This window comes from Poecilia mexicana, unplaced genomic scaffold (assembly GCF_051168715.1).
Source record: "Poecilia mexicana isolate PSO_F unplaced genomic scaffold, ASM5116871v1 scaffold_9, whole genome shotgun sequence".
NCBI classification, from domain to species: Eukaryota; Metazoa; Chordata; class Actinopteri; order Cyprinodontiformes; family Poeciliidae; genus Poecilia; species Poecilia mexicana.
The window spans coordinates 3730553-3742589 of NW_028263378.1; the positions used below are offsets into that span (position 1 = coordinate 3730553).

At 38.6% G+C, this 12037-nt stretch overlaps 2 protein-coding genes across 2 annotated transcripts in view; both read left to right on the plus strand.

The window, feature by feature from the left end:
• rasgef1ba (RasGEF domain family, member 1Ba) overlaps positions 1 to 12037 on the plus strand; it is a 78749-nt gene that overhangs the window by 11503 nt on the left and 55209 nt on the right. The window lies entirely within an intron of this gene.
• On the plus strand, positions 4500 to 5454 carry LOC148157590 (E3 ubiquitin-protein ligase TRIM35-like). The gene has a single exon (XM_088008633.1). The coding sequence runs from the start codon at positions 4537 to 4539 to the stop codon at positions 5359 to 5361; it is 825 nt and encodes a 274-aa protein (XP_087864759.1). The 5' UTR covers positions 4500 to 4536; the 3' UTR covers positions 5362 to 5454.

Genomic DNA, 12037 nt, shown 5'->3' on the forward strand with positions numbered 1-12037 from the left:
AAACCCTGCATTTTCTTTTTACACCTAATAAATGAAGACATAATCAATAGAACTTCAGGGGATTTATTCTAAATTTAACAGGTCTTTTCTGTTATTTTTTTTGTTTAACTTTGTGAGATTAAACTTGTATTAAGAGCATCTGTCAATGCTGAGTTGTTTGTACGACATTTGAAATTGTTTCCAGAGATTAAACTTTACTTGTTTTTAACGGTTGCTATGGGCCCAAACTTTGTTGCTTTGATTGTAAAATGTGCGTCAGCAAAGCCCTGAAGATGGCATTATTGAGATAATGATATTTAATGTTAATGTTTTTCAACTAGTAAAAAGAGGAAAATGTATAAGGGAAGAGAAGCCATTAACATAAACCAACATTAACACAGCTGCTACTAGGCTGATATAAAAAACAAAGGGATGAAAACAGTACACCAGCAAGCGATTCAAAGTATTAATTCGCACACTGTACAGCTCTATACCGTGGTAATCGCTGAAATTACGGGCACTGTGAAAGACCTCTAATTGTGAGCAGCGCTGTGGTGGAAACGGGGTGGGTAATGAGTTTAGGCAGCGATCCGTGGGCTCATTTTATTACCAGACTATCATTACGGGAGAATGCTCCAAGCATCGCCTCCCGTTTTGACACTTGAGTGGAGAAACCATTAAAATATGTCTTATTTTTCTGTCGGAATTATAAATGTACATGTGAGCTATAATAATAATCCAGAACAAAAGATTTCTTTCTTGGTGATTTAAACCAGCGTCTTCCAGGTTTTAACAGGTTTGAACCCTGGTAACCGCATCCACCTGAACATCCTAACCAATTTAGCTTTAGGTGAAGGTGACGACCTCCACCTGAATGCTGTTGAAAATCTGTGGACCATTCCTAAAAGTCAAGATTGTGACAGGAAACCAACCAATTTAAAGGAACTTCATCGGTGGTCAGATAAACGGAGTTAGAGATGCTGTCGTCCATCTGGATATGTTGCGCATGCGCACAATGCTGGAGGGCAAAGAGATTATTTTACCGTCATCGATGGCCTCGCTACCTTTGTAGAACGATTCTGCCAACGAAATGAAAACTGGAGATAAAGCTATTATTAATTCAGTCCAGTGAGCCACAGCAAAGCAGAAAATAATGCAGAGAAACACCGAAGAGCAACTCAAAACCACTCGTGTTCTTATTTCTTTTATTTATTTATTTTGTTGCTTTTAGTGTCGGCTATGCTACACACAAACCCGTTACCATAGCAACTGTCCAGCAACAGCTCTATTAGCTAACAGTAGAGATTAAAATGCATCAGCTTTCAACAGCAGCTGTAACGAACATTCAGTCTGTTTTATGCTTCCAGGTTTGATGATTATTTTGCGATTAATAAATGATCGTCTGAACACAGTGGTGGCAGATCAGCTAATCTAAACGCCTCCTCTGATCTGTTGCTGTGTGGGTCACTTTTTAAAATTTTTTTTTTTTAACACCAAATTCTGCAGCTCATCTACATGTTAAGGTTGTCGAAGTCGAGCATAGCTGACCTTCTTCCCTCTCCCAAGCTAATTATTTTCTTATTTTATTGTTTTTTTTTTGTTTTTTTTTTTTTGCAAAGCTGTGAAGAGTGATAACGTAGGACCTTCTAGTCGTAGCCATTGGTAGTCAACGTGTGTTAGCAATTTTATGCCCTCTGGCAGGAAGCTGGAGGGTGGGGTCTTACAGTTGCAACTTAGCCATGTTTACTAAAAGCATGTGGTTGAGAAGATCATGTAAATTCAGACTTATTATGCACCCAATTGTTTTTCTTGTTGTAAATTCTTACACTTGTATATTCTGGTATTCACAGATTTTTCTGTGAAATGCAACTCTAAATTATTCATAGAAAATAACTCCATTCATGGATTTTTATCCCCCTATTGGGTCTCTAAAGTATTTTAATTAATAGGTGGAGATTGGGAAAGTTGAATAACTAAGCGCATTGCTAGTTGACCTGCTACTGAGTGGCATTTACAAAGCAGCAAATCAATGAGTGGCATTCTTTTTTATTATTGGCTGAATCTGAGTGGAGATGAAGACTGTGGAAGCCTCTGATGCAGCGCCAAGACGATTTCCACCGTTTATATAAATGCATGTTAAGGTATATTTTGTTTTTTGAACTGATGAAATAAAATGTAAATGTTTTAGGGGTTTAAGTATTGGTTGAGGTTCTCTTTTCTTACCGTATTTCAAGTCAGAAATCCCATGTTCTCCACAGGAATGCATATAAATTTTTAAAGTTTTGCACCTTCAAAGTCATGATTTCTTTGTCTGTAGAAAGTCTTCATCTGAGTTAAAGGAACTAAAACATTTTGTCCAAAGCCTTGGAGAAAAATGGCTTCTCTTATCAAACCCAAACACTAAGCCTCACAAAAAAAAACACGTCTTAAATTTATGCGCTGAAGATGCCTTAGGCTGCTCTATGCATATATTAGCTATTAAGCACTGAGATCTAGATCAAATAATAAGCAGCATGTCTTTGTTTGCCACTGTAGTGTAAGAAGACACATGGGAGGAGGGGACGTTTGTGTCTTTATATGATGGGAGACGGGGGTAGTTTCATGTTTTATTCATGATGAATCCTACCCTGTGGCAAGCAAAGGCTTTTTATTCAGTTAAGTGACATTTGTTAAGTCATTTGTTAAATTGTAGAACAGGACGAGGCTGAGTAAATCTGTCACGACTTGCTGTTTATCACTGGGTGGAGAAACAGAACAAACCATCTGATGCTGCTTAGAGCCTCAGGAAATGCTGCAGGTAGAGCTCTAAAATCAATAAAAATATTATCATTTTTCTATGGTGACATGTTTAATAAGCTCAGTTGTACAATAGCGTGAATATTAACAATTCCCCGACACAAACAACCCTGTTTAAGAGCTAAAACAAGAATTTTAAACTAAAAAATAAACCTAAAACTTCACAATCGTTTGTTTTCCTTGCATTTGTCCATTATGCATATATATTTTATTTTTTTTAACAAAGCAGTTTTTTGTGAAATGGGAAACTGAAACTGAGCTCAACTCTGATTTGCAGTAAATGGCTGATTTAAACTAAAAGATCTCCAACATGGTGGTGGCAGCATTATGAGGTGGGACTGTTTTGTCCTTTGGGAGATAGACGAACTGATGGAACCATAAACTCTCCAGCTGAAAATCCTGGAGGACAAAGTTTGTTTCCATTACAAATGTGTGCGAATCTTTGATATTCAACACTTTCGATTGATAAACTCAACTTTTTGATGCTCTGAAAGCTCTGGTGGGGCCAGATGCACACTGTCAAAATTGTATCTTTTTTGTCGTCTCCAGCAGTGGAAACATCCGATTGTTCATTTGACTCGTGATGCAATGAGTGTTTCCATTGCAGTTTTGAAAATTTCATCAATTTCGATGTGGCTGAAAAATCACGTCATCTTGGTGCAAAACCTTACTGAAAACTGTGAGGTTTTTTTTTTTTAAATTGGCATCCTTTACGCAGATTTATGATCATTTGTACCATTTTATGGTTAATGGAAATTTGACCTTCAGCTTGAATTGCCTTGGTTTCGACAGAAGAATAATAATCCATAACAGACCAGCAAATCCAAAAAAGACAAAAGTGTCCTAGTCAAAGTCTGAATTTAAATCATGAAATGGAGTGGCATAACCATGAGCGCTATGCTTATGTTCACCCTTCATTGTGGCTGAATTGGAACAATTCTGGAAAGAAGAGTGAGAACGGAGAATGTTGAATAAACGGTGCATAGATTAGCCAAGATCAAAGTGGAGAAACACTATAAATTAACATCTTTCTTTTCACAACTTTTTAAAAACCAGAAAACTGACCAACGATTTTCGACTGAGGATTTGAATGTTCAGTGATTAATTTATGACCTTGCAAAGCTCTGCAATCAACCAGTGAATGCAGATGTGGCCTGTTGTAGGAAACGGCTTGAAGCAGGTTCCTGGCTGTCCTTGCTGTAATTGTGCCATTGGTGGCCTCGTTTAATTAGCTGATGAATGATAATTTGTATTTTCGTGCTTATTAGTGATTGATTTCACACACAAGTGAATGAATTAGCATTAATAGTTTGCTGAAATTCTCATTATCTTAGGACCGGTTTGCAACCTGCGGCTCTGGAGCCCCGAGTGGCCCTTTGGATCTTGGACAATGGGTCTTAATGACTTTGACTAAAACAAATGTTTGCTGGAATTTAAAGAAAACGCTGCAGAAACTTGGTGAGTTCTGGTTCTGGAACACATCTGTAGAAAATGGCAGAAAGGGCTCCTTTTGATCTGAGCTGCCATGTTTGTTCAGAGACGTTCAGAGATCCTGTGTCTCTGAGCTGCAACCACAGCTTCTGTTCAAGCTGCCTGGAGGAATTCTGGGAACAAACTGGAAACAAGAACTGTCCCATCTGTAAAAGAAGATCGTCAAAGGTCAATCCACTTGTTAATTTCACTCTGAAGGAAACGGCTGATTCTTTCACTGGAAAACAGAAACCTGGATCATCAGAGACAGAAACAGGAGAAAAGCAGCTGATGGTCTGCAGTAAACACCAAGATGACCCTAAACTGTTCTGTGAAGACGAGCAGAGAGCTGTGTGTCCTGTCTGTGAGTTTTCTCTCCACCAGAGTCACACAGTGGTTCCTATAGAAGAAGCAGTCAGTGAGCTGAAGGAGCAGCTGAAATCTGACTTAAAGTCTCTGCAGGACAAGAGGAACAAACACAATCAAGTGGAGGAAACATACGATGATGTGATTCAACACTCCAAGGAGCAGGTGTTGTCCACAGAGAGACAGATCAGAGCAGAGTTCAACAAGCTCCACCAGTTCCTGAGAGAGGAAGAGGAGTCCAGACTGGCAGCTCTGAGGGAGGAAGAGGAGCAGAAGATGAAGACTATCATGGGAGAGATGAAGAGGATTGAGGAGCAGATCTCCTCTCTATCAGACAGCATCTCTGCTGTTGAAGAAGAGCTGCAGAAAGACAACGTGTCGTTCCTCAGCAGTTATGAAGCCACTCAGAGCAGAGCCAGAGGTCAGAGGTCACTGCCAGATCCACAGCTGGTCTCAGGAGCTCTGATAGATGTGGCCAAACACCTGGGTAACCTGTCCTTCAGAGTCTGGGAGAAGATGAAGGACCAGGTGAAGTTCAGTCCCGTCATTCTGGACCCAAACACTTCAAATGGATGGATCCATCTGTCTGATCTGACCAGTGTGAAACATGGAGACACATGGCAGCAGCTTCCTGATAATCCAGAAAGAAACACCGACTATGCTGATGTTTTTGGTTCTGATGGCTTCAGCTCAGGGAAACACAGCTGGGATGTGGAGTTTGGAGATTATCCTGACTGGAGTTTTGGTTAAAGAGTCTGTTAACAGAAAGGGAGAAAGATCTAATTCACCAAAATATGGAATCTGGTGTTCATGGCATTGCTATGGAAAAAACACTAATGGAGACGATAAGACTCTGAGTGAAGAAGAGTCTCGACTATGACATGGGGGACGTGTCCTTTGAAGACAAGGGCCACATCTACACTCACTAAGACACTTTCACTGGGAAAATCTTCCCTTATTTCTTTTGATTCCAAAACTCTCAATCTGTCACACTGAGATCTGTTTAAATTTAAAGTTGTTTTTTTATTTATTTTGCATTTTTAGATCACCCAGATGGCAAGCGATGTTAATGCAGTGTTGAATTATGGTCAAAAATGTTGATTTTTGGTTAAGATTGATGATGGGCGGTGAATCAACCATTAAACAATCATTCAGTTCCAGCCAATAAACTAGTTTTGAAAAGATGTAATTGAATCAATGTTTTGTGGTTGACTTCTAATGATTGAAATGCCAACGTCTGATCAATGTTGAGTCAGTCATGCTGTTCGTCGCGTCCCTTCTCTTCTTTTGAGCTCTCGGTGAGAGCATTTTATTTTCAGGTGGGGGTTTATCATGATTTCATTTAAGCACCGTTGTGATTCGTTTCTGTACATTTTCTTGTCTGTAAATATTATTACTGACTGCATAATGTGTTGACATTAAAAATATCCCCAAGTCACTACAGGGCGTTGAGTGGTCCATCCTCCCCCTTTGTACACGAGTGGTTTGTTCCTCACATTTGCTGGAATATTTTTTTAGGAGAACCATTAAGCTTGCATTAGCCAAAACCAACCTCACCCCCTAGAATCAACTCTGCGCCCAATGAAACCGAGCACAATGTATGCTAAGGAAGGAAGGAAAAACTTAGCGCAACAAACTGTTTTTTACACAACTGCAACATTAAATTGTTCATAATTCTGAAACCGTAAAACATTGAACCACCAATTATAAATGAACCATGTCTAGCTAGTTTTTTTCAACATTCACCACTAGGTGGCGATGTAAAGTTGCGAAATTTGTTACACCAAAACCGTTGATGGGATTTTTGCCAAACTTTGCACACACTGAGACACTGTAGGTCTGATGTTGATATGGTCATTGTTGGTTTAAATGTGGGGGCATATGTGCAAAAAATGTGAAAATGCTTAATCTGACCTCCAAACTTGACAAAATTCCTAAAAAAAAAAATAAAAAAAATCACATGTTCATCCAAATGAGCTCAAATTTGGATGTTTTTTTTTAATTCTTTCAAAAAACTTTCAGGTTTTTTTTTTAATTTTTATTCTCAACATTTCATAATACTCTACCTATGGCCATATCTTTATATGCCTCACTATCTTTTTTCACAAGTTTGCGTTGAGCACAAATATCTGTATCTTTCACAATCCGTTGATGGCCTTATGCTTTCTGCAAAATTTAGTAAGAATCTGAGCTTCTTTGTTTGAATAACAGCAAATCAAACTTTGACACTGAGTGCTCCTAATGCTTTATATTGTTTATAAATATAAACAATATATACTGTCTATACTGTATAAATGATGTATTATTTTTAATTTTTAAGTGTGAACGGCTTTTTTCCCCCCAGTTTTGGCAGCTTTGCAAAATAACATCCAGACCGCTTCTATTGAATCCAAAAGGTCAAGTGTGCAGTTGTTTGCAAAGCATAATGAGTGATTAGTTTTTATTTTTGTGATTCTATAGTCCTTATTGTAAAGCTGACAGAAAATGATATGCTCAGTAATTAACATCTTTATCTGTGCTCTTCTGTGAATTTCACTGTAGGTTCATGGATGCCTCCTCACTGCGATTTGATTGACGGCGCTTTTTGCAAGGGGGCATTTTAGATTGTGTGTGTGTGCGTGTGTGTGTGTGTGTGTGTTGGGGAGCCTAATTTGCAAACCAAATCCCCAAACCTTTGTGATCATAATGTGGCGGATGAGTGGCAGAGTTATTTTCGGGTTTGTGACAGTGTGAAGTGCGTTCTGTAACCTAGAAAAGTGTCTATAAAAATGCAAAAAAAGTGGAAGAAATTTAAAATTTAGCAGCCTCTCTAATTATAGACTAGTTCCTCTTGGATGTCGGTGAAATATGCAGCTGACGGCAATAACGTTGGCTGATACCGAATGGATGTTTTCAGCACCACTGATTTGCTTCAGTTGTTGCCAATTTCACCTCTTTGTGTCTTTTCCTCACCAGATGTAAATATTCAATTAACTAAATATTTAGTTTAGAGTTAAATATTTTGTTAGGATACCTTAATGGGTGAGATATTTAGCTTGTTAGATTTCTAGCTACTTAGTTTGATGCTATGAAATAGTTTGCTATCTCAATATTTAGGAGATAAACACTGCCAGCCAAACACCGAACCCTTGATGCCTTAAAATCCTGTCCATGAAAACCACAAACCAATTCTTCTTTTTGGTTTCCATAAACCACATAGTGAAGCAGATATGCACCACTCTGTCTTGCTGTGTATATTATAAGCAGCATTGTCATATTACCTGCAACCAAACATAAATGAATATTCAAACTTGATCATACTGTTTTTTTGTTTTTTTTTGCATATGTTTGCAGTTTTTTAGGCTGTTGTGATTTTGGTGTTCTTGCTGCTCAGTTTCATTAATATTCAAACAACCTCTTGATGAACTATTTAAACACTGAGATGCATGTGAACGGATTTATTTGCAACTTTGAAGAAAAAAATATTCTGCTGTAGGAATGAACAAAACATAGAGAAACGGGATTCTGCCAAATGGACATACTGCATTTCGCTTCACTGCTCAGAGACTTGTAACTATATAGGGTAATGCAAAGTAGCAGCACACTAAAGATGAACTCATGAACCTTCATATGAGTCTATTTTAATATAAAAAATAAATAAAAACATTTTCCAAATCAGTTTCTATCAATATAAAACTTATGAAACTCTGGTGAATCTTGTTCTTCATTCAGTGAAGTTCCTCACTGAAGTTTTACTGACGATTCTTCATAATAAAATTACTCAAGTGTAAGTAAAATGCACAGCTTAGTAAAGATGCTCCTAGTTACTGCCCACTTCTGTAAATGTGAGGCACAGTTGCAGGAGGGAAATGGATTAAAAGCAGGAAAGGATTACGGCTTTTCTTAATAAATCCCAGAGGTGGAAAGTGCAGCGTCTGCCTCCGCAGACAGCAGAATGAATAATGGAGGGGCTCCGTTGTGCGTGAGGGCATGTCTGCAACCAACGACAGAGCAGCTGTAAACGACCAATTAAATGACAGAAAAGGTGCGTCAACACCTGGGTTCATTCAGAAAGGTGAAGCGCTACAGACTAATTAAAGAAAAAACAGGACAAGCACTCAATCAAAGATCCTTTTTTTTGTTTCTTTTGTCGGGTCATAAATATTGTCATCCCCAGTGCCACTATCACAAATGGTCAACATTATTGGACCCTGCAGACAAAGACCTGAAACCTTTGAGGTTTTGGAGTTAATTTTACTGAAGAGCTGAACTGAACAATTTACCAGAAACGGCTGTAGCATCACAACCTCCTTTTGTTAATGACGGTGTGAGCACCAATATATTTGAATTGCATTTTCTTTATATAACTGGAACTAAATTACCAGCTTATCAAGTCATATGAAAAACGGAGAGGAAACATGCTAACATTAGCTTAGTATTTCAAGCAAAATGCTTAGTAGGTTGTGATGAAGCTTTAGAAAGAAATCTTAAAGCATTTCTTTTGAATGCTTTAGTTAAATATTTTTTCACCTTGAACTGGAACAAAATTACCAACTTATCAACAAGCCCTATGAAAACTGAGCGGAGACATGCTAACATTAGCTTAGCACTAAAGGAAAAACGTTCCTTCGCAGGTTGTGAGAAAGCTTTGGAAAGAAATGAAGCTTTCTGGCATTTAGATGAAAGTAACTATGCTAACCTAGTTAACCAATTATGTCGAGAAAAATAATTGGAAGACTCCAGGATCAGCATTGGTGAGTGAAATGTAATACTCATTAGTTTTTTTTTTGTTTTTTACTGCACTTTAAAGCAGTCAGGTGAAAAAGCAAAGACATGACAATTACTTTACAAGAAGTATTGGACTAGGCCTTAGTATCATCTCTGGAAAATAACCTCCACATAGATAAATTAAAGGGATTCCAGGAAATGTATTGCCATGTTAACTAATCTTTACATTGGTTGGAGAAGTAAGTGACAAAATAATGAAATAAAATCAAAATACCTTGTCCTGAGCTTTCTGGCCATCTTTAAAAATGTTTGAGATGAACTTCCTGTCTCTGGTTTCAGCTGCTCAGGAATTTAAGGAGGAATTCCTTCCAGCCATCAGTGCTGACTGACAGCCTTGAAGCCGCCCTGACATCCATTGTCAGAGGGAGCTTTGATCCGACCAGACCCAAGAACACACTCTGTCATGATGTGGTGGTTAAAAAAAGATCAGGATGCAGGCGAACTGCAGAAGCAGGACTCCGAGATGCTGCGTTCGGTTTCACAAAAATCCCCACAGACCCTGGAAGAACCATGGAAATACAGAAAGTTACAAAAAACACGAAACAAATGAATGTCTAACTCAAAAGTGCTGAGGGATGAAAACCTGATAATGAACAATGAAAAACCCAGACGACATTCACTGAGATGAGATGTAATTAGAACTGGAGATTATTTTCAGTCAATTTTGCCTCAGCTTAACTCAAAATTGGAACTTGGATCAGAACTGATTAATTTCTCCTAATATAAAAACATTGTAAACACTGTCTGAACATTTCACTGCCAGATATTTGGAGCATCGCTGCATATTTAATGATGAAATATTATTAGATGCTTCCAGGAGCTGCAAAGCAGTTAAAGTTTGACCTGATTGGCTTTCTGTACGTCCATCACCCTCATTTCATAACAACTGTAGATCACTGGAAGCCACAACCTTTTCATACTGATGACAAAAAACAGGCAGATAAGGTTTTTTCCTCGGTACCTTTGTGTACCAGCCATTCTTACATTAGTTTGGTGTGGAGTGCTTCATTTTCTGTCACTCTGGGATGAAGTTCTAAATTTGCCATGTCGTCTCCAAAACTGCTTCTAAAAACAACCCGAGCAATTTTAAAAGAAAAAAAAAAACAATTAAAAAACATCCAGTCGTTTTTTGGTAATAAGTTAATGTCTCTGGTGTCTGGAAAAGGAGCCGTTTCTAAAACCTGCAAACTAGACGAGCCCAGCCTGTTGCCTAGCAACCCCAGCAGAGCTCCTTTACGTTTATATTTACTGCTGTATGCGCTGCACAACGGTTGCTGGAAAAGACAAGTGTTTTGTCATCCAGAAACCACTTACTGCGTACTTGTTTGTGCAGGAGGCTCTACTTCTGCTTTTCAAAGATGTATGGTTGCATAATTGTCCATCTGTTTGCAGACATTTTCACTTTCGAGTGTAATGGTTGAGTTGGGGTTTGTGGTCAGCAACAGCTTATTTGGCCCTAAAACATCTCATTCTGAACTGAACTGAATGTAGGGTGATTTTGTGCAAAAACATAATAAACCTGTTTTGTGTAACCCACAGAAGTATCCTAACCCGTTTAAGGAAACATAACAGGCCACCTTTAAGGCTGGGTCTGATGTCGGCTGAGTAACAGGAGATGCAGCTGCTGGGTGTGCTAATTCCCGGTGTCATAATCTGGCTCTGTGAACAGAGGATGTTATATTATGCAACTAGATAATACAGGATGACCCAAATGCTAAACTTTCTTTGTCTAAGCTTTTGGAATGATATAAATCCAAGTGTGTACACAATGCAGGAGTTTGTTTTTGATATCTTTTTTGCACAACTAAGGCACACTGACCTGAATTTCTCTAAAACCGTCGTTATTCCTGTAAATAGATTAAAAAAGACAAATGTAGAGATAAATAATTGCGGTAAAACCAAACAAACTGTCATATCAGTGCCAAACCTTCGTCATGACCAAACATGACACGTAGCTGTGAGGACCAAACTTTTGCCCCGAAGGAAAAACAAACGTTACATAAACTGATCTGGATCAAGTTCAAGACATCGGTTATGTAATAAATGACCCTTTAATGGGAGACACATCAACGTTCTCTTGATCCTCTTCCTTACATCTTGAGGATTGAAGCGAGATGTGAGGATGTCGGAGGTTCTGACTGATAAGACGGGTTACATAAGACACGGGACTGACGGAGGTCAGAGCGGCAGGAGGAAAGGCCGCCGTTTTTGACAGCGTGGGACGTGTAAATCAAATCCGCTGTCAGACAGAACACTGCGAACAAATGGCTGCAACTTGAGGCACATCGACCACCAGCTGTCAGAGCTTTTAAATCTCACTTTGTATCCATGAGGTATTAATAGTATTCTGCATTATTTCACACACACTGGGTGGGATTATGGACCATTTGGAGGTGGAGGAACTTGTTCTCTAAAGGGGCAGTATTATGTGTTTTTCAGGCACACAGTGCCATTTCATATATAATCGCATAACGATGTGACCTTCAGTTATAAAAATGCTATGTCAAATATTACTTAAGAAATTTGACTTTCCCTGAAATCAAGCTTCAGTGTCGTTAAAAAAATTGGACTCTTTCTGAAACTCCAAAGTCATCACAACATGGCTCCTCTATTCACCCTTTAACAACGTTTTTACCGGCGTTGCACTAAGTAGCTCCTA